Genomic DNA, 23,464 nt, shown 5'->3' with positions numbered 1-23,464 from the left:
CATAATATCAATCAATAAAGATTTATTATGATCTGATTCTATTAAGTTCCTTATCACTCATAATTCTAATTGTTTTGTTATGATCACAAGTAGAATGTATAATTGTGTCCTAAGTTACGAGTTTGAGTTCGGGTTTGAAGAACGGTTTCGCTGGTACGACAAAATTTTGAAATAGGGTTTGGGTTCATTAGTAGAAAAATATGTAAAAAATTATAGATACATATGTATGCAACCTAGAAGAATGAATTAAGATTAGCATGCCACATAGTATCATACAAACAACAAACATTATAAACTTGTTATCTTAGCATCATATCTATAATCAACACCAAAATAATAAATAATATAGAGTTCAAGTATCATTGTTTTGCTATGTTCCTCCGAGTTTTCGGGATGGGGACGACAGGGGACAACAGGAGGGGTTTCCGGGACGGCAATTTATTTTGTCAATTTTGGGGACGAGGGGGGATGCCAAAAAAGGACAGAAAAAGTGACATTTTTGTTTATTTTTTAAATTTTGTGTGTTGAAAAATTGGGGATGGATGCAAGTCCCCGGGACGGGGACGTACCCATCCTTGAAACGCCAGCTTTTTTGGGGAGAACGTGTCCTCAGGGAACATAGTTGTTTTGACATTCAACAATTAGAACTTTATACTAAGTTTCAATCATCTAATGGATTAGTTAAATCTTCATCTTCTTCATCATCATCATCATCATCATCATCATTTAAGGCATTAGTGATTCACAAACAATGCAAATGTCCATGGGATCAACTACAGTAATAACATTCCTACTTTCCAAATCGTCAACCAATTACTTTTTCATTGTACAAAGAGTTTTTTGTTTATAATTAACGTCCTACTTGAAAAATGTTATATAAGTAGCTTGCAACTCCCTTCACCTATTGAAGATATTGTTTAATGTTTAAAATATGATTTTGTAATGTCCCCGTTTTTGGCACGTCTACGTAGTTGATGGAGTTGAGCTAACAGGGTGTTTTGAGGGTTCCAGTTGTAGACTTACTATTTTTAGTAAGTCTATTTTTGGCAGTTGCTATTTTTTTGGCAGTGCAGTGGGTGGCTTTGGCAATTGGTCGTCACTTGTAGTAAATAAGGTTAATAATCGCATGAACTCTTATTTATTCATTAATTATTAAGTTGCATTATTATAATGATATTTATATTATTATAATAATGACATTAAGGGATATTTCTAAAAGTATGTTGGAAAGTTTCAAGTGTCAAGTTCTTTTGGGAAACTTCTACAATTTTTGAGGTGGGGTATTTTTGGGAAACTTTGACCAATGAAAGATTATAAATGAGAGCTCATTTCATTGGGAAAGACACGCTTGAATATATATTTTCTTTTGTTGCCTTTGTGGCTTTTTTTTGAGGTTCTTAATTTATGAGCCTTTGCTGAAGTATAAGGGTTTCTGAGTTTCTGAAGATTGTCTGAATTCATTGCTGATGTATAGTGGTTTCATTGGTTAAATCTCCTATCTGTGATTATCTGTGTTTGGGAGATTGGATTTATAATTCTAAGAATTCTGAGTCTCGGAATTTGTTCTGGTAATTTGATTGCGAGTTGTGCTGCTGTATACAGTTTGCAATTGTCTCCTACTGTGTCTATTGTGGCTTGGAGACTCTGATAATGAATAATTCCTGAATTGTGGAGGTTTGCATTTTTCTTGCTGAGTGTCTACATTGATTTATGTTGATCTTTTAGCATCAGTAGAAGTAAACAATGGTTATCTGATATACGATTCTGTGCTTATGATTAACAGATAAGTTGTTACTGCTGATTATCAAACCTACGTGTGTATATATATGTGGCTGTGTATGTTTATCAAGATAATCATTGACAGTTAACTTATTGGCTGTCATAATTTATCAACACATTATTGGGCTCCTTGTGTTTGAGCACACTTATGATTTGTTTTCTTATTTAAGGCCTGTTATGTATTAGTCATGCCTCCGAAGAGGCATGACTCTACGTGGCCAAAGGTCACGTAGAGTCATGACTCTTTGGGATCATGACTCTTCGAATGATTTATATTGGTGGAGCAGGTTGCTGAGGAAGGACATCAATCACCGGCATCTCTGACCTAGTGATCGGGCTGCGTAGAGTCATGCCTCTTTGGGATCATGACTCTCTGAATGATTTATATTGGCAGAGCAGGTTACTGAGGAAGGACATCAATCACCAGCATCTCTGACCCAACAATCGGTTCATTGGCATCATTAATATTATTCAAAGTATTATCATCAAATCTAATTTACAGGATCATTTGCATTCATCTGGCTCTCCAAATTATCAGCGATCAGAAGGAAGAAGAAGACTGATCTTAAGCAACCTGCAGATCACTGTTACAAAAGTCATATTCAGCACTACTGCTGTTTAATCCCAAGATCGAATACCATTCTGCAGATTCAAACACACAGTCAACATTATCTGTACTATTATTTCTATTAGAGATCCTGAAAACCATAACAATTTAGATGGTCGATTTGATACTGGGAGGTCTGCGCATTTCCTGATATTGGCAGCCTTGGTTGAAAATGAGGGCAAACCTCATGTAGTGATTGGACGACAACCTTATAAGCTCCCAGTCTTGCGTTTGTAGTGGGACGGCTACTGAACAACCAATGTCAGTGTTGCTGGGTCTGCACATTGGTGACGACAGTTGTTGTGTGGTTGTTGAGGGTCGAAATTACATCTACAAGGAGCAATAGTGTATCTGTGATTTGGGTAAGGGTGGTTTTTGAATTCTGGGAGTTGATCAAATCCAATATTTTGAGCCCTGCGATCAGGATTACACTTCAACGAATGGATTTGGACACCTGAGATCTGCAATGGAGGCCTAGACATTTACATTGACAACTGCAAATTGATATTAGAAGGGATGACAATTACACAACATTCAGTTCAGGTTCCATTTGTTATTTGGAATTGTATTGGGATTAGATGCATGATTTCTTTCGGATATTCTACTTACAAATAATCCAGAGTTGCTGAATGACTGTTACAATTTGAGAAATTAACGAATACAATATTTGCAAGTGTTACAAAGTCTTTTTGGGCATTGGTGACCTCCTAAGTGTATCTATTTTTTCAAAATGGAAACAAAAGCAAATACTTTCTGGACATCAACTAAACAAAGATAATGGAACTATGCTTTGAATGTTTGATGAATTGTTTGACTCGTGATTAGCTAAGAATAATGGTGTTTGCCTAAGCCGTAATCAAGCAGGGTTTTTAAAGATTTATTACTATATAGACCTTTCAATTAATCGGACAGGGGTCATTATCAACTATTGGATATAAAAATTTCACCAGAAGTAATGCTGAGGGATAGTTTAATTTGATGTAATAAATATCTGAACTTCAGCAAATTTTGTTTTGTAATGTTGAAAATCTTTATTCAAATTCTGTAATAATCGTCTTCTGCACTAAATTATAGAATGTTTCTCAACGGAATTGTACCTGGTTAACTCAGTCTGCCAGGGTCTTCCCTGGTTTGACCTAGGTTCGGCCTGGAGGAGCCAACATGCCTGGTTTTGAATCCAAGTGGAACCCAAAAGGAAACTGGGACTGGGACCAAGGACCGGTTTGAAATTCGCCTGGTTCTAAGGGCCAGGGGTTGAACTGGGTAGCTAAGATTGTGTCATTAAGATCTCTATTTAAAACTGAACTTCCTATCATTATTCATTGTTGTTCTCGTCTCTTGAGATCCTATCCTTCCGTGGCCAAAAATACTGCTATCAGATCGGTAATCAATCATTGAATTCATGGCTCTTAGGTTCTCTTTCTGTACTTTGAGTTTATATTGCCTTGAGAGTAGAGTTATGGGTTTTTCTTTGTGATTATGGAAATTATCTCTGTCAGTTTCCCCATTATACTTATTCATTGTGTGTTTAGGAGTCTCATTGTTGATTATTACTCCTCTATAAATGTTAATGTGCTTTTGCTTTCTCCATTTTACTTAAGATTTGTTGTTTAGCCATGAATAACAATTGTTGTGCATTCATGTACACACTTAATGACAATCTTTCGTACTTAGTAGCATGTTTGGGAAGGCTCTCTGTTGTTATTGCTCATATGACATTTTGTGTCCTTACATGCATACTTTTCATAAAATATATCCATGCTATTGGCACTCGGTGTTAAGTGTGATGAACATCAGAGATTCTTTTAAGTTATACAAGTCTAGTACATAGTTTCTTTCAAGTATAAACTAATTCTTTTCAAATCATGATTTTGTAATAGAGACTTTATATGAATACACAAATTTAATTATGGAGTTATATGCGGAGTCCTTTCTGATTTTTACTTTTCTTGGATGTAACTGTGATTAGTTGGTGCTACTAGAGCTGCCGTGGATGCTGAATATGTTCCAAATGAACTGCAGGTAAGTTTGACATCTAGCTATTGAACTTTTCTTTTCAGGAGCTGAGAACAATTAAAAGTAAAATAAGTAATGCAAAATTTAGTTAATCTCAATATCTATTTTTCCGTGTATTGCAATTATGTTTTTTAAAACTTATTTTGGTAAGCATCAAGAGTATTACCTTGTAATAAATGAGTTGGTGCTCTTGTATGTTGAGCACAGTATTTCAAAGTAGCTGCGAATCCCTTCTTGTCACATTTTTGATTTATTTTTTCGAATGTGGCTCTAACGAGATTCCTTGTTCTACATAATAATGAAAGTGGGCTATAGTGTAAGAGTACAGGTGAGTTCCTTGGTAATAGATGCAAATTGGAGAGAGGACTTTATGTCTCTTGTATGTTCCATGAACATTAACATTTGTCGTACTAGAATTATGAAAATACCCCTATTTTCAGTTTTTGAACTATCATGATTTGTATGTTACTGGGCTGAGGGAAAGGCTTTTATAATTGCATGGGGCTAAACATTAGTGGAATAGGCATGATCTGGCCATAATATTGTCCCAAGAGGCATCATCCTCCTACAATAATATTGGATGGATCTCAAATTCTCTGGAAAACTCAAAAATAAGCATCCATACATGCTAGCATTGTAATTTTCTCGTACTTGTTTGAGAACAAAAAGAACAGGCCTTTAACAATTTGTTGTTTTTCTGCTAGAAGGAACTTCATTATTATACTTAACTGTGTTAAATAGCAAAGATGGTAAAATCCAAAAGCTATAAATTTATCTTCATGGGCTATGGAAAACTTGCATGTACTATTATTATACTTGTTTGTACTCCTATTATGTAATGTCCCCTCTCTGGAATAAAGATTTAATTAAATAATAATAAATTAAAATATAAAATAAATAAACATATATATAAATAAATAATAAGAGTATTATTAAAATATCTCATCTCAGGAATTTGAGGACTGACACCATCAGTGATAATGGTATCTTAAGGCGTTGATAAGTACTAAACAGTGATCTTGTTTTGCTGGCAAGCAAAGCAAGAAGTAATTCTATCAATTAATGCAGTGATAGATATGAGATGTTAGTCACAGAAATCCCTTAATTGGAATCACAATAATACTTGAGTATTCAAACAAGGAACTTTCTAATAGGATTTGCGAGTGATACTATGTGAAAAGGCAGCAATCTGAAGTCAGTATAAGGTCAACATTGGGTACCAGAGAAAAGCTACTTTATTAACATCACACACACAGAGACACACAACCACACACACACACACACACACACAATCAACGGTCCATTCAATAATTGCTATGACAAAGGCTATCAATAAACAACTACCAGTATTGAGTTAATAAAAAAGAGAAATGATTGATAATCATTCCATATTAAGGGACAGCAATTAGAAGATCTTGACAGAAAATATTATTGATGAAGACAGTGGATTTATTTAGTGGCGGCTACCTTAAGGAGGTGGAGATTAGTAAGAAGACTAATCTTTAAGACTTTGAATACAATGATTGATAATAGAGGTGTGTGGAAAAGGAGATGCTAATGAGTAATGAGAAATGACTGTTGGCATCATGTCTTATCACAGAGGTTTATGGTATCAGAAGACAATCATCACCACTTTTTCAGGCATCGAAGAATCAGTTTATAGATTATATGTGAGAAAAATCTTCAAAAGGAATGAATTCCTATCTGTTTACTGGAAAAAATTGTCTAACAGCAAGGCTATGCTGTAACTCATCTTTGATTCAATACTGTTTTACAGTAATTATATTTGGAAGCTATTAAGAATAAGGGACCAATACATGGTCCAATATATGTACTGTAGCATTGCTATCAGTTTATGATCATGGAATAATGGATTATATAAGAGACTTAGTTCTCATCACTAGGTATAGAGAACAAGAGAAGAATGAGTAGACATGATAAATTTATTGATGTCCAACGAAAGACCTCAAAGGGTCAAAGGGACTGCCGAATACAACAAGAAGGGGGGCAGCTTGCAGCAAGGACACCAAATGGTGTCTAGGAAAAAACAATACAAACACTAGAAGAGATAGAGCACAGGAGGAAAGAGAAAACCCTCCAAAAACCAAAAACATAAGGGTTTGGAACAACTGTCAAGAACTGCTAAACTGAAGGGTAATGAAATGAACCTAGCTGGTTCTAACTTCAATTCTAGTGGTTTGACATTTTGTCAAACACTTAGCATACAAGCTCTGATACCACTGAAATGAACCCAACCGGTTCTAACTTCAATTCTAATGGTTTGACATTTTGTCAAACACTTAGCATACAAGCTCTGGTACCACTATAAGAGCCCTGTTGGCTCACTCTGAAGCTATGCTGAATAATTGTTTTTTTTCTGTGTTTTTGAGTTTTGAAATATTTTTGTTTTTTGAACATATATGCTTTTGTTTTTGTATTTTCAGAATATTTAAGTGCTTATACAATCGACATCAAATGGAACTAATGTAAATTATCAACGCTGATTATAATTGCAATTGAATTGTTGCAATTTATTTTAAGTATAAGCATAAAACCAAAAAAATTGATGAGAACTTGTTTGCTCCTTGGCGTTGGATAATTTGCAGCAAAGATAATAGAATCTCCATGCTAAATACAATTGATTAGTCCCTATGTTGAATGCAGCCAGAATCAGATTGTACGCTGCCTTTATACCATCAAACGCGGCCATATAGAAAGTGAGCGCAGGATAAAGGGATGACAGCTGCTTAAAACCCCACGCAACTTAATACAGATAAACACAGCTTTCATACACGCTCAGCAATGGCATTAATAGTCAAAGTATTGACAGTAATAATCACTCCCAACTTACTCAGCCTTCCACAAACAGATTGCAAACTAATCAGCACCAAAGAGGGTAGTATGGTATACCTCAGCACCAAACTAATCAGTCCAGAATTTACAGGTAATTGTCGTAACAAAAGCCCGTCTGAATCAATTCTCAATTGCAGTGGCTCAAATGAGGAAACTCAATAAAATACCTTCAAATTCAGAATGATAATATGCTTACCAGAATTAGAAGATTGGTATACCTCAGCACCAATCGATCTCATATACCTTCAACAGTCAACACAATTAATTGAATCAATTACCAACTCAAAGTGCAAAGGAGGAACTCAAATTTCTTGGAGAGAAACTCAAACAATATACAAAGCAATCAAGGAATGAATTGCTTCCTCACAAAGCATTGCTTTTACAACATTTCAATCCAAAAAGCTTCTCCTTCACACCTTTCACTTAAAAGGCTTCATGCTCACAATTTAAATGGTTTAATGTGCACACTTTTCACTTAAATCATGATTTCACATTTTGAAGCATATTTAACTTTTAAATATAATAACTTCTTTATAATTTAATGGCTAAAGTCTTCTTGTGCACACTTTTCAGTAAAGAGGCTTCTTTGACACACCATCAAATTAGAACACGAAGCTTATAAAGTCATTTATTAATTTAGATTTAATAAATAACTTTCAATTTGCAACTCATTATTAAGGCCCAATAAAATACTTAGTCTAGACAGATGGTGTCACAACTGCACTACTAAAAATGGAAACCTTGGTCACTTGACTTACTATAAGTAACGAGTCACACAAATTGAGATAGTTTGTCGCAATGCATGACCATTGTGGACTTACTACAAGTAATAAGTTGCACCAATAGAGACCCTCAAGTCCAAGTGTCAACTCACGAGAGTTGTGATGATGAATTAACACATCCATGCTCCTAACCCTTGTTAAATTGGAGACACTACAAGTAACCAATAGGGCTAGTCCGACCATTGAGCCACCTCGAGTGATCCTGGGAGAGGATGGCAGTAGTTGATGGGACATACTCTTGGGCCTCATGAATCTAAAAGGAGCAGTGCCTTGCGACCACTTGGTCTCATGCACTAAATGAATCCCTATAAAGAGGGAAGTGATAAGCTAACCAGGAAGAGACTTTGTGGGGCAATAGTACTGGGGTGTGTGATCCTGAAGCCTAAGAACTTATTGAAAACACAGGGCAAGGCACCTCTAGTCCACATTTGAAGAAAGTGGAGAAACCAAGTCTCCTTGCAGAGGCAATAAAACCTCCCTCTAATCTCATAATAAAGAGGACAACAAAAGATGAAGTGCTCCTCAGATTCAACCTCCCCAATACTGCAAAGAAAACAAGTCTTGAACTCTGTAATGTCCCTTCCAAGTCTCATAAAATTTAGGATTCAATTCTCAAGGTATTTATTTGTATGGAATGAATATTGGTATCTTTATCTTCTTGAAACCACTTAGTTTCAGTAAAATTAGATATTTTTCTATAAATCTTTATTATTATCTTGCTCCATGTTCCTACATATCTGAATGCTTCTCTTACTACCCCATCATAGAATAACTCATCTCTTTCTCTCTCTCTCTCTCTCTATATATATATATATATATATATATATGTATGTGTACATACATACATACATACATATATATATATATATATATATATTGCAATCTTCATCTATTTGTATACAAAAGAACAGATTCTAATTCAAAGGTATTCTCGAGTAGTGGTCATCACAAATACATGTATGTTTGTCCCTGAAATGCATGACTTTTCATTTAATAGTTCTTGTGATGTCACTTTTATATAACATTTGTACATCTATGACTTAACAAGTATGACTCCATTAGAATGCTCAATGTGGATATTTTGATGACCAGTCCCATTAATATTATTGATGGTATTGATTCTTGGCTATTTTTATTCTATATTGATCTTCTTAATGTTTCAATTCTGATTAATGGCAAGATGCACGTGTTAAATCTTGTCAAAGGTGGATCAGTACTAGCTTCATTGACTACAATAAGTATCTTTGAGATCTGCAAATATAGACTGCAGATATGAATAAATCCCCTCAATCTGTACTAGCTATCTCTGCTATACTGCAGTCTTCAAGACCAGACTCGGCACATTAGTATAGTTTACTATTGCAGAATTTATGCAGTAATTGATAATACGTAATGGTATGTAGTGTTGGTGTTATCTCTTCATGTATCACTAACCCTTTTTGTTTCTTTGCTATCACAAGTGGGCGTCTCCTCTTTTGCTTACTATCTACGCCTCATCTATCCTCCTCATTAGTGAGTCTAAGCTTGTGAGCTGCCTTTGTTTTTAGGATCCTCTGTGCTGGCATACAAACTTCCAAGTGTTGACAGGTTTCACTTCCCTTGTGTCTCTTATTGTTGCTAACAGAATGGTTTATTCAATTCTGCCACTTATTATGTTCTGTTCCTTTGATACTCCGGATAACTTCCTTCGATGATCTTGATGTGTATCCCACCTTCACATATATCTTCTCCCTTGATTTCTTTGTTTCTTATCACCTTTGATCAATGTTGTTGACTGTATCTGTTGAGCGTGATTCTTTATGATCATATGTTGGGTATCGAGTGTCTTTGATTTGGCAAGAGACAATTTTCAATCATGTTCTTCTGAGCTCGAATGGTAGTTGTCCTTCGATTCCTTTGATGTTGAACTACCCATATAATGATTCACCAATATACTGATGGGTCTGTAGTTTGACGTACATGCCTTCCTTTTTGCAACTTGGATTGGCCGTTGAATTCTAATTGTGTATGGATGCTGAATCTTTCGGATGGTGAGTATATATCCGTGTTCCCTCCTGTGAGACGACTTTCCGAATGCTCCCTTTCTTGCTATGCTTGTCAGGTGTGCCGGAGGCTTGACCTCCATCGATATTGCAAAATGATAGTAGATTCTATATCGTTCATCTTGTCTGTGGTAAGCTTGACTGACTTCTCCTTCAATCACTGAGGGTGCCCCCTTGACTCCTTTCCTTATCTCTCCTAAATAGCTCCGGTTTGGAAGAGATGCCTCTTTTCAAATAGAACACTTTTAGTCTCTGTTAGCACATGTGATATCATATTTTAGATAATATACAATAATATTTATATATTTAAATGTATTATAAAATTCATATAATAATCATCTATCAAAATATTTGATAGATTGAATCTATTCAATCTTGAGATTGGTTAGAATAATCATTATTTCCGATTTCGTTATTTTTGTATCTCTTAATCATTATTATACACTTATAATTAATTATTACTTTACTAAGCTAATTTATTGATATATTATGAAATATCATATAAATTATAATTTAGTGAATTGTTATTTATATATTCTTATAATAATAAATTAATATAATTTATTATTATTATTAATTAATTATTATTAAATCTTATAAACAGGGGGACATGACAAACTTGTTGTCCATAAGGTGATTAGTCTTGCAACGAAACCTATGTGAACCCATTATAAAGGAGCCAAGGGGGATCTGGAGGGAATGATCCCAGTGGAAGGAAAGGTAGGAAGGGCAGACAATAAGTCCATGCTTCAGCTTCAAGAACTGCTCTGCATAAAAGGAAATCATATGATGAATGTCCATGTGGAAAATTAACCCAAATAGTGCAAATGAACTGCCTATAAATAACCCCTTTGATGTACCCAATCAACTCCTGATGGGATGAAGATGGGGGATGCTTGAGCGAGTTCTTGAAGGGGGGGAGGCAATCCATCTCAATCCCAATTGAGCCTAGAACAGAAAAAGTTTTAGCATACCAACCACAAGCCTGACCGGAGGGAAGAGCAGAAGCAACAATAAGCTTTGAGGAGCAACAAGCCAAATATTGGTATCTCTGACGATCCTCTGATGAGTCAGAAAAGTCCTTGAGGTGGTGAAGATACCAAACCAGATTGAAGATGGCCTCAAGCCTAAAAGGACGAGCACTAAACTCTGTAAGAATAATGCTGTTTGGAATGGATTGCTTGCAGCAGATAATGCGTCGAAAGAGGAGAATCTGAACTGCATTGACAAAATCCCAATCAGAGTCCATTAAATAAGGATGCCACTCAACTGAACCACCATAGAGGGAAGAAGATTACCACTCAGACCTGCTATCTGAGTCCTCTGTGACTTCATAAATCTAATTTACAGAATATTATATCTGAACTCTATGAAGGATAAGGAATCCTTATATGGTCATATACATGTGTGTGTGTGTGTCTGATAATAATAATGAAATCATACTTATATATATGTTATGTTATATATGTATAAATATGGAGAGACATTCATAGTACATGAGATAGTAAAGTCTACACAGCCTATTCCTTAAGGGCCTGTTTCGTTGCTGGAATAAAACCAGAATAGGAATAGGAAATTAGAATATGTTTTGTATTCTTTGTTTGGGTCGCCAAATTAGAATTGGGAATAGGAATACATATTCCCATTTTGCTGGTAAAATGAGCATATGTCCATTCCAAAAAAATATCTATTATTGGAATAGCTATTCCTATTCCCATTTTAGTTTTTTCTTATTTGATAATGTTTTCATATCCACTTCATATTGATGATACTGAAAAAAATATTTTCAAGATCTGTAAGAAGACATTTTTGCTAAGTTTTGGCAATCACCCACGATACATTCTTCACAACAATCAACTAGTGCACTAGTTGATGAATTTGCTTGTTCTCGTGAATGTCGACGGTAATTGGTTGATTTCAGCTCACAAAGGCCTGGGGTTGTCACGTTTTTGGACATTTTTCCACAATCCCACCCTTTTGCTGGAAAACAAATCAATCACAAAATTAGAGTTTGCGGATTAATAAGAACAAAGGTGGAGAAGCTAAAGATATGGGTTTACTGTAGTTCAAAAAAAAATAGAACCAAACGACAAATAGGATTGGAACCAAACTGTTCTGAAAGTGATGATAAATTGAGAAAACCGCAACGGATTGTGTCCACATCAGAGCTTGAGGGATATCTGGTTTTTTTGCAACATCTCAAGCCCACAGAAGAAATCAGTGTTAGATTATGCAGCTGACCGGAGGATGATTGTCCTTGGGGAGGGCATTGAGTCAATGGATCAGTTATTCGAGTCCCCAGCCATCCATGTTGTCTTGCATGTGCTTGAACACTGCGGGATTTGTTAGCCGATTGGATGGTTTCGGCGGTATTTTTGTAGCCGATGGATTGACTGTCGGCGGTGTTTTCTATTTTGTAGCCGACGGGTAAATAGTTTGTAGCGGATGTAATATGGTGGCCGACGGACTCCTTCGGGAAGGTTCGGCGGTAGTATTTATAGCCCGTTTGGGATCTTTGTAAATCATCATTCATCTGCTATTGCGAATAATATTTTGCTATTATATTCCATTGTTTGTATGCGTTCATTTACTTTACCTGTACGATAAACATTTGGCGCCGTTGCCTTATGAATCTGGAAAGTGGGAGGAATGAAGATTAATGCCAAATCAGCTTAACAAGGATCGAAATAAGGCGAAGGGAAAAGATGGAATCCGTACTGCACAAGAACATTTAATTCTGGCACAGCAAGCCGAACGCCAATGGAGATTTCAGAAGATTGCCGACGGACACCGGAGCGCGGAAGAATTGCTAGAGGAGACTCGGCAGTGGGTGGAATTGGTGGAAGAAGCATGAGAGGAGTTCTTGAACTTGTGTTCGCCAAGGGAGGAAAACTCAGACGGAAGAGCATGAACTTGCACGGCTCGCAGTGCCAATGGAGCACGAGCGTGGAGTGACCTCTTCGTCTACGATAGACTTCCGTGGGAAACAATTTCAGAGGATCTTTCCCCTTCACCAAGGTTCGCAGCTGTCGACACCTCTGGTGCGGGAGTGCAGACCGCCGGTACAGGAGTTCAGACCACCGGTGTGGGAGTGCAGACCGCCGGTGTAGCAGTTCAGACCGCCAGTGTGGGAGTGCAGACCGCCGGTGTGGGAGTGCAGATTGCCGATGCGGGAGTGCAGACCTCTAGCGTTGTGATGGCGGGACCCAAAGAAAAGTTGCCGAAATTTGAAGGCGATAGTACAACCGACCCCATCCGACATTATAAGACGTGAGACAATCTAGCGGGCAAATGGAATCACAGATGCCGACGAATGGGTCAGGCAATTTCCGGCAACCCTACGGGGTGTCGCAATTGATTGGTTTTCGGATACGGATCCGCAAAAGCTGGATACCTGGGATAAGATTAAAAAGGAGTTCCTGGCGGAATTTAAACTCTTGCGAGATGATAATGAAATCGTAGTAGAGATTTTCAATACGAAACAGGGGAAGCACGAAACTGTCTGCGTCTACGCCAGGAGGTTAAAAGACTTAATAAACAAAATGGAAACCAAGCCAGCGGATGGACTGCAGAAAAGATGGTTTGTGGATGGCCTACGCTCGAAGTTGCGGAGGAAAATGAAAATTGTGCCACCGTCGTCATATGTGGACGCGTATAACAGAGCACTGGACCTTGAAAGCGAGCAGAAGACAAAGAAGAAGAAAACTAGCTCCTCTAATTCTGATGATGACGACTCTGTTGGAGATGATAGCAGCGATGACAAAGGTAGTAGTAAGAAGGTTCGTGCCCTACGGAAGGATATGGTTCGCATGATGGAGTTTAAAAATATGCAGAAGGAGCCAAAAGGTAGTGAACTGTGGTGCACGGAATGTAAGATCAATGATCATACTAAAGGGTCGTGTTCGAAGAACCAATTCTGTGACATTTGTCAGATCATGGGCCATTCGACAAAAGACTGCCCCTTTAACATGAAAACAAGAGGATCTCCGCAGGTGCTTCTCACACAGGAGGCTTCCCCGTCAGGTAGTAGCGGAAACACGAATGCCGTCGGCGCTACATTTGGAGGATATAGGAATAATGGGCGTGGACAGAATAACAACAACAATAACAATACCAATACGAGCAGAAGCCGGATCTAGTATGATGCAAACGGACGACCGATTATTCAGTGCCGCGCATGTAACTTGTGGGGGCATTTTGCGCAGGAGTGTCCAACAACAAATACACCTCAACTATTGTGCCGATGGTGCGAACCCGACGATCACGACGACTCAAAATGTCCAAAATCCGAAGTGAACTTGATCACTGTTGGAGCGGATGAGGAAGAAGTTCTGGCAATTACGCGGCAACAAGCAAAAGAATACCCGAACCCCGCCGAAGAAAAGAAGAAATTTGCGCCAGCGCGGGCGAAGGTTGGAAAAGTATCCCAAGTAGTAACACCTTTGGACACCGCTGGCACTTCAGCGAGGAATTCCACAGAACAAAACATAGTACGACAAATTTTGCAAACGGAGGTGCAAGTAAAGGTAAGTGATTTGCTTCTCACCATGCCCCAACTTCGATCTGCTCTTTCAAATATGGCAAGAGAATCAAGCCTCCAGAAGGAAAAGTCACCGGGAGAACCGAGTCGACGAAAAGAAAAGGAAATTGTTACCGGAGGAGAAGATCAGATGATGCTGGCGCTGACATCCGGACGACACCCTGCAGTTGTCGAGATGGGGATACTTGGACATGTTCTCACAGACACCATAGTGGACGGAGGGTCCGACGTAAATGTATTGCCAAAAGAAACTTGGAGGAAACTTGGACAGCCGACATTGTGGCCTCCAAGATTTCAGCTGTTGACTGCCGATCAACATGGCATTAAACCACTGGGTATTCTCATGGCACAACCGGTAACGATTGGCACCCAGCCGTTCCTGATGGATTTCGTGGTGATTCCATTGAAAAGGAAAGGCTATGATGCCATCCTGGGCCGCGGGTGGCTTATCGAAGCAAGAGCTCGACACGACTGGAAGAAGAACACTTTATCCCTGGAAAGTAAAGGCCACCGATTCGTCATTGATTTGCATACCCAAATGGTAGAGGAAGAGGCCCTGTCGTCAAATTTTGAGGGAGAGGAGGACGAAGGTAGACGACGGATGGAACCGGATCAGGAGGGCATCCTCTGATTGGACGGGGGAACAACAGATGACGACTTGGATTCCGTCAGCGGTCTCTACCATTGGCAAATGGAGGACTATGAATTATTTCACAGCTGCAATGTTTTGTCAATTGAGAATGAATATCCGAAGGAGTTTAGTGAAGTAAAGGAGGGGGAGGCACCGTTGGATGTTACACCCGCCCATGCATTCAGTGAAGGAGAGACAATCAAGTATAATGAAGCTATGCTGCAAACGATGAATTTGGGGGACGAGGCAGAGCCGAAGAACATACTAGTCGGAGATAATTGGGATCCAGTACTCAAGGCCGCGACATTCAAGATATTTATGGACTACAAGGATGTGTTTGCATGGACATACAAGGACCTCAAAGGAGCACCGCTGGAATTGTGTGTGCACTGCATTTCGTTGGTGGAAGGAGCTGTACCTGTATGAAAGCGACCCTACAGGATGAACAAGAACTATGCCGCACGGGTTACGGAGGAAATCAACCGGATGCTGGAAGTTGGCATTATCTTCAAGGTACAGACCAGCGAATGGGTGTCATAGTCATTTCATTAAAGAAGGATACTATTTAGATCCGGATATGCGTCGATTTCAGATGCCTAAATGCAGTGATGATCAAAGATCCTTTTTCGATTCCATTCACAGACAACATTTTGGAGGAGGTCGCGGGACATGAAATCTACTCCTTCATGGACGGGTTCTTTGGATACAATCAGATTTCTATAGTGGAGGAGGATGAGTGAAGACAACGTTTGTTGTCGAAGATGGGGTCTACGCGTACAACCGGATGCCTTTTGGGTTGTGTAATGCGCCGGCCACATTCTAGCGGATTATACTGCATATCTTCGACAGGATGTCTGTGGGAAATTTCAAAGCCTTCTTGGATGATTGATCAATATTTAGCACGGAGGACGGACACCTGGCAGCACTTGGTGAATGCATGGAGAGATGTCGCAGAGCTTGGCTAGCGTTGAATCCCAAGAAGTGTCGATTCATGGTTCCGCACGGCAGACTGCTCGGACACATCGTCTGTAAGGAAGGGTTAAAGACGGATCCCGACAAGGTGAGAGTCATTCTTGAAATGCAGCCATCTACTAATGTGACGGAGGTAAAATCTTTTCTTTGGCATATAGGTTATTACAGGAGATTTATTAAAATTTTTGCCAAGGTGTCCCAACCGTTAGATAAGCTAACCTGCAAGGAAGAATCATTTAGATGGGATAAAGAGCAGGACGAAGCATTTGAAGGGCTAAAGATACGACTGGCTACGGCACCCATCCTGGCATATCTAGACTGGAATAAGGAGTTTCATGTTCATGTGGATGCCTCCAACTATGCAATCGGTGCAACCCTAGCACAGATTGCTAATCACGGACTGGATCATCCAATATACTTTGCAAGCCGGTTGCTCTCAAAGGCCGAGAAGAACTATAGCACGACTGAAAGAGAAGCGTTGGGAATGGTTTATCCTGTGCAAAAATTCTGTCATTATTTGCTTGCTACACCGTTTGTGTTTTATGTTGATCACCAGGCCCTGTTGTACATGATTAATAAACCCGTCATCCAAGGGAGGATCAGCAGATGGCTACTACTGTTGCAGGAATTCACTTTCAAAATCATTGTCCGGCCAGGAAAGAAACATGTCAGTGCCGACCACCTGTCGTGGATCAAAACAGGGGAACCAGCGGATGGTGTGAATGACGACTTCCTTGACGCACAGCTTTTTTAGATTGGGGTGCTGCCGGAATGGTACAGGAGTATTGGCGAGTACCTGTCAATAGGACAGTTTCCCACGGGGATGTCACCGAATGATAGGCACAAGTTGATAATCAGGAGTCGTATGCTTCAATTGATCAATGGGTTGCTTTACAAAATGGGGCCGGATCATATTCTTCGGCGGTGTGTGTTGGAAGAGGAGATACCGCAGGTGATAAAAGAAGCACATGAGGGTCCCGCGGGAGGACACATGGGACCCGACACCACTGCATGGAAGATATTACTTGCAGGTCTCTGGTGGCTGACAGTGTACAATGATGCGCGGGAATGGGTCGTTGGATGTGACACTTGCCAACGGGCCGAGAAGCCGCTGAAGAGAGATTTCATGCCACTTCAACCCTCTCATGCGCAGGAACTTTTTGAGAGATGGGGACTAGATTTCATTGGACCACTGAGGGTGAGCAAGACTCGACGGTGCCGGTACATCATTGTTGCAACGGAGTACCTGACCAAGTGGGTGGAGGCCCGTGCGTTACCAGATAACTCGGCCGTCAGCACCGCAAAATTTATCTATGAACAGATCATCACAAGGTATGGAATCCCGTTACAATTAACTAGTGATAGGGGAGGTTATTTTGTTAATCATGTTATTTGACTGCTCACCACTTAGTTCAAGATTTATCATTCACTATCAAGTCCGTACTATCCAAGAGAGAACGGATAGGCAGAGGCCACCAATAAAATTCTAGTAGCCATCATCTACAAATCCTGCGCGGTGGAAGGTGCCGATTGGGAGAACTTACCCACTGCCCTATGGGCTTACCGCACGGCGTACAAGGTGATGACAGGGCACACACCATTCCAGTTAATGTTTGGACAGGAAGCAGTGGTTCCAGCAGAATTCATGATTCCCAGTCTCCAAATAGCATTGGAAAACAAGTTGGATGATGACGGAAGCTTACGAGAGCGATTGAATAATTTGAATAAACTGGAGGAGAAACGGTTGTTGCCACAGTGGGTGACGGAAGTGGCATAGAACAGACGCAAGCTCTGGCATGATAAGCATCTGAAACGTAGCAGATTCCAGCCGGGACAGTTAGTATTGAAGTATGATGGCCGTAATGAAATCAAGCCGGGAAAATTCAAGGTGCGATGGGTTGGACCATATCAGATCCGAGAGATTGGCGATACTGGAGCAATCAAACTGGTGACCTTGGACGGACAAGAGATGGCTCAGTCAGTTAACGGATCTAAGTTGAAACTATATCACGCAAGAAAGTTCTCGCCGTCGTTGAATCCTTCGTCATCGTCATTATCGGATTCTCTCGCGGCGACGCCATCTGGAGGTACCTCTGTTATTTGATTTCTTTTAGGAAAAGAAAAAAAAAAAAAAAATTGAAAAGAAAAAAAAATTAAAAAAAAAAAAAAAATTAATTTGGGGGACCCGCGGACAGAAAGGCCCGTGGGCTGAAAAGCCCCGTGGAGACAGCCTGTCCGCGGGCGAAGTCAAAGGCCCCGCGGAAGCAGCTTGTCTGCGGGCATGAAAATGAATGGCCCCGCGAACAGTCTGTCTGCGGGTTAATATAAGCCCCGCGGGCAACAGCCTGTTTGCGGGCATCAAATAATTATTCCTTCGCCGAATATCAGTTACCACAACAAAATCGTTAAACTTGCTGCCGCCAATGAAGATAGAAGTTAAATGAAGGCGGAAAAAAGAAGAAGAAAAGGCCGCAGGTTAAAAACAAACTCCTCCTCTAGTCAGAGTGTCTCTGCCGGTCAATCTCCTCCGCCAAAAATAAGCTGCGGGCATAAAACTTCTAAATCCCCCGTCCGAAGCACGTTGTCATTCCATTCCTCCGCCTTGGAGCTGCCCGCCACGCCCTTAATGGCCACCACGGGGTTCGAACTCTTGTTCCATGCCAATTTCCTATTGCCATTCACTGCTAGGATAGTGCAGGAGAAAGAAACATAGGAGTCCGCACAAAAGGATTGCACAGGATTTTGAGACGGATCGGTTGGGATGAGGAGGCACTGAAAACATCTGAACAAAGCATCGAAGGCATCGGAACGCAAGAAGCTGAACGCAAGCCTCAGAGAGGAGTTTTCTTGAAGACACCAAGTTCCACCAGCACTGCAGCAGGTCTACTATTCTCTGTCCTTTCTGCGGGCTTTGAAGGACATTCTCGCCTAGCTCCACAGTCTATTCTCCACGGTTGCTTGCAAGATCGAGGGGTTGTGTTGCCTTTGTTGCAGAGCCGGTGTGTGGTGTGGGGTTCCTACGACTTTACCTTCATCTTCAGGAACGTCTCCTATTTCTCTCGGATTGAAGCTCTCTCTGCGGCTAGTTTTTTCTCTTCCATGAATGGTATTGGGTGGAGTGTTTTGTAATTCTTTCGTGGATGGTTAATTAGCTAGCACTTCATTTGTTCGGCCTGCATGCAATAGGAAGAACCATATACTATATAAGGAGAAATAAACCGTTTTTGTATGGAGTTAGCGGGCAAGCGGAAGCCATGGAAGAGTCAGTTGGCAGCTAATATGGAGAAGAATTCAAGAGTTTTGGCATCGGGGATTCAAGTTGCAGGCCCCTTCGGTTCAAGTAGCAAGAAACAGAAGACCAAGGAGGAACTCACCTATCTCACTGTCCAATTTGAGAGTCTTAGTGGGAGCGAATGCCGGAAGTGGTGGCAGGAGACCTCAGAGGTAGACCAGATTAAACAAATTTTGATTCGGGCACAGGTGCATTGGGCCATTCAACTTCCCATCTTTTCCATCCGGTTGTTTGAATCAGTATTGCGCACTATGATAAAGACATATAGCGCTCGGAGCAGAACAAGTACATTCTTGTACAAATAGCAGCAGATGACAGTGTCTTTTAAACCTGGGGATTTCACTAGGGTTTTCGGCATCCCTGGCCCCGATGGAAGGAAAGTTGAAATCAAGAATCATAAACTGTCACGAGAACGGAAGGAGCATTGGATAGATCTAGTGTGCAGGGACCTTACACCCGTGGAGAGGGAGACAGCAGTTCAGGGGACAAAGTGCAGAGGGCTTCGTAGAGACTTTATTCGGGAGGTTCATTGGCGGTGTATCATGGACTTCATCAAAAGCAGGTTGACAGGCACCACCCGAGCTTCAGATATAGCATTGCCGCAGATTGTGTTTACGAATGGTATCATGCAGGGAGTGGTATATGATTGGGCCTCAGTGCTTCCCGACAGGATGGAAGAATTCATGACGCTTTAGCATCGAACATTTTTTATGCCGGACCATGCCATCAGGCTATTTCTAGAGGCTGCAGCTAGCCAGATTCCAATGGATGGCTTTGAGGGTCCTCCAAGGGGCAAGTTGGTAGCGATGCAGGAGAAGGACGTGGCTAAGCAAGGTATGGAGGCAGCGGTTCAAGATAAGGATGCGACTGAGCACAAGATGCAGTTAGCTAGGAGGCAGGCCATGGATGCGGCGCTTCTTCTAAAGGAGGCCGTTGAAGTTAATTCTTAGATTCAGATAGATCTCTGCATCAGGACAGAGCAGGTGTACGAGTTACGTCGCCAACAGCACACTTCTGGGACGCACCCTTCTCTCTAGTATTTCTTCTGTGGTCTGTATGTTGTCTCCTAATTTTGTTAGTCGTCAGGAGACGACTGTTTTTTTGGGGGGGATGGTGTTAGCCGACTGGATGGTTCCGGCGGTATTTCTGTAGCCGACAGATTGACTGTCGGCGGTGTTTTCTGTTTTGTAGCCGACGGGTGAATAGTTTGTAGCGGATGTAATATTGTGGCCGACGGACTCCTTCGGGAAGGTTCGGCGGTAGTATTTATAGCCCGTTTGGGATCTTTGTAAATCATCATTCATCTGCTATTGCGAATAATATTCTGCTATTATATTCCATTGTTTGTATGCGTTCATTTACTTTACCTGTATGGTAAATAGGATTGATATTTGAGTCCAGAGTTAGATCACCTTCTGGAAGGCCTTATGGAATGCATTCAAAGTGAATGTCTGGAGAATGTAATGAGAAGACCTCTGGCGTCCAAATTCTTTGTGAACTGGAGCATGGGATTGGTGTGGCCTTTCTAATTCTCATTTCTATTTTGTCTAACCAAACAGAGAAAAAAAATCCAATTCTAGATTAGAAATTCCCAGTTGTCAATTCCTATCCCCGCAACCAAACGGGACCAAATCTCTCACTATAGCTCCTTTTTGAGGATAGGTTGGTTGTAGGGAATGGCTGGAGTGATTCCTCACAAGGTGGGTGAATCTTGAGATATGGTAAGGGCATTTTTTTCTGAAACTGTAAGGTAGTAGTCCTGAGATGGATACGAATATGTGTTTCTGAAACCTTGAGGAGTCCACTTGTAGATTGGTTTCCATCTGCCCTATGACAAGTACTCCTTAACCTGCTTAGTGTTGAGTTCAAGAGGGAAGTAAGAATGTGGGCCTAAATATGTCAACTAACAAAGGTACTTTGAATCATTAATTGGTATATGTAGTCTAGGAGGGAACACTACAAAGTCTAAGTAACTTGCCATTTACAAGTGCAATCAAAATCCTCGTTGGGAGTTTAGGGTTTATCAAGTCCAGTCCTAGTTGGAGCATTACATAGTAAGCATACTTACATTTAGCTTTGAGATTCTGTGTGCCTGCTATTCAATTAATCTGTATGCAACACTTCCCAGAGTTCAAGAAAACAACCCAGTTCCCTGCACCTAGAGCATTCCACCAAACTGTTCTGAGAATAATCTGACCAGATTTTTTGGGAACAAGTCATGTCTCCCCTATTCCCATAAATATATTAGTAATATCATTAATAAAATAACAATAGTTTTCAACAGAATTCAAATATATATTAACTTACATATATAACTATATTAAAAAAATGAACTTCCAAACTTGGTGCCCATTTTAGGTCCCACTGGTCCTAGACCAACAAGTTATTATTCAGGCACTTTTTGCTGATTTGGATCATCCCCTTTTGCATGTCACAATTGATCATTTTACAGATGTGTATTGCTGTGCAAGAGAGGACAAAACCACTTAGTTGCACTTTGTGAAGATACAAGCATTGAAGGATATCAAAATTATACATAATCAAGCATTGCCTCTGTATGAGTTTCTGTGATTTATAGTCTAAGGAAACTGCACCATTATTGGAAGGTGCCAAAGAAGATCACTATAGGTCACTGGTCAATAACATTTCCAGATCAGTTTTAACTTTTTATCTTCACCTGCCAGACCTGAGGCCTTCACAATAAGGAGGGTGAACTAGAACCTATTTATTATGTGTTTGGAGGAATACATGATAAAGAGCAAATTGTCTTATCCCAGATCCAGTAAATCAAGGGACACCAGACACAGATTGCATAATATTATCACTTAGATCTTCTCTGCAACGATTCACCTCACAGGGAACTCTGGGTAGAGGAAGAGGATTTGAATGGCTACTTGTATTCACCTTTTTCTTGCTATCCCCTATCTGGAAATAGGTATTGGCAGTCTGCAGTCATTCATTTTAGCTCTGGGCATTGCATACAGGTCTGCAATCATTTAGTTACAGATCTATACAATTTGCTCTGGGCTGCAGTAATTTATTTTCAGATCTGGGCATTCCTTTTACCTCTCAAGGGGCAAAACAGGCCACTTGTGAGTAAATTTAGTAATCATGTATGTAGGGTTCAATTCTGATTTGAGTACAGGTTGTTGGGGAACTACAAAATGCTCATATATTTACAGCATTAACCCTTTTTGTTGTTTGAAGATCTGCCTACTTAGGTTTTCTAATCAAAATTAAAATTTGTTGTGACATCAGAATTATATGTTTTCTGTCAGTTTGGATCAGTGCTTGTGGCATGTTTATTTACAATGAAATGTATTTACTGATTGCGCAACAGAAAAATATAACAGGGTTTGACTTAGTGTAAGTAAATGTATCAGTTAGTTTAATTAGGAGGAAAATTACATTGGTCTCAGAGCAGTGTTTTTGCCAAGCCTGTGGATTATTTTGTCATATAGATTCATGCAAGGGAGTTATAGTAAAATCAAATACCCACAAAGGGAGAAAAACTGAGCCATGGGTGACCAAGGTGAAGAAGTAATGACTCACTAAATCGTTAGCTTTGAAAATAGGTAGCCGGCCATGGAGTTCCAGTTCTCTATGAGAGAGTCCATGGCAGAAATAGCTTGGATTGGAGTGAATCAATAATGAAGTGCTGGCAGGCCTAATCAGAATTTTGCACAAGGTAACCTAAAATTATTTAATCCCCCTACCGTGACATTTTGGTCTATTTTTTTGTGAAGGGAAGAAGAATAGCCGAAGTTACCACCAAACAGGACTAGATGGCAAACTATCTCATAGAGTACAATACTTCAGTCTAGCAACATGTCGTGACATGAGTAGACACCTAAATTTGATCAAACTGAATCATAATAATCCTTCTTGCCAACATATTATAATTCACTATTTAATTAATCTCCCTTTCATCTATAGTTGTAGGTGAATCA

The 23,464-nt window shown here is 40.0% G+C and overlaps 1 protein-coding gene across 1 annotated transcript in view; it reads left to right on the top strand.

The window, feature by feature from the left end:
* The window catches only part of ETFALPHA (electron transfer flavoprotein alpha), a 196,103-nt gene that overhangs the window by 111,760 nt on the left and 60,879 nt on the right, over positions 1-23,464 (top strand). Inside the window, exon 6 of the mRNA XM_089801189.1 lies at positions 4,356-4,408. Coding sequence (XP_089657315.1) covers positions 4,356-4,408 — 53 coding nt within the window. The remainder of the gene's footprint in view (positions 1-4,355; positions 4,409-23,464) is intronic.

This window comes from Cupressus sempervirens, chromosome 9, assembly GCF_028749045.1.
Source record: "Cupressus sempervirens isolate cs-2001-9-10 chromosome 9, ASM2874904v1, whole genome shotgun sequence".
Classification (NCBI taxonomy): Eukaryota; Viridiplantae; Streptophyta; class Pinopsida; order Cupressales; family Cupressaceae; genus Cupressus; species Cupressus sempervirens.
This window is presented reverse-complemented; position numbering and strand designations above follow the sequence as displayed.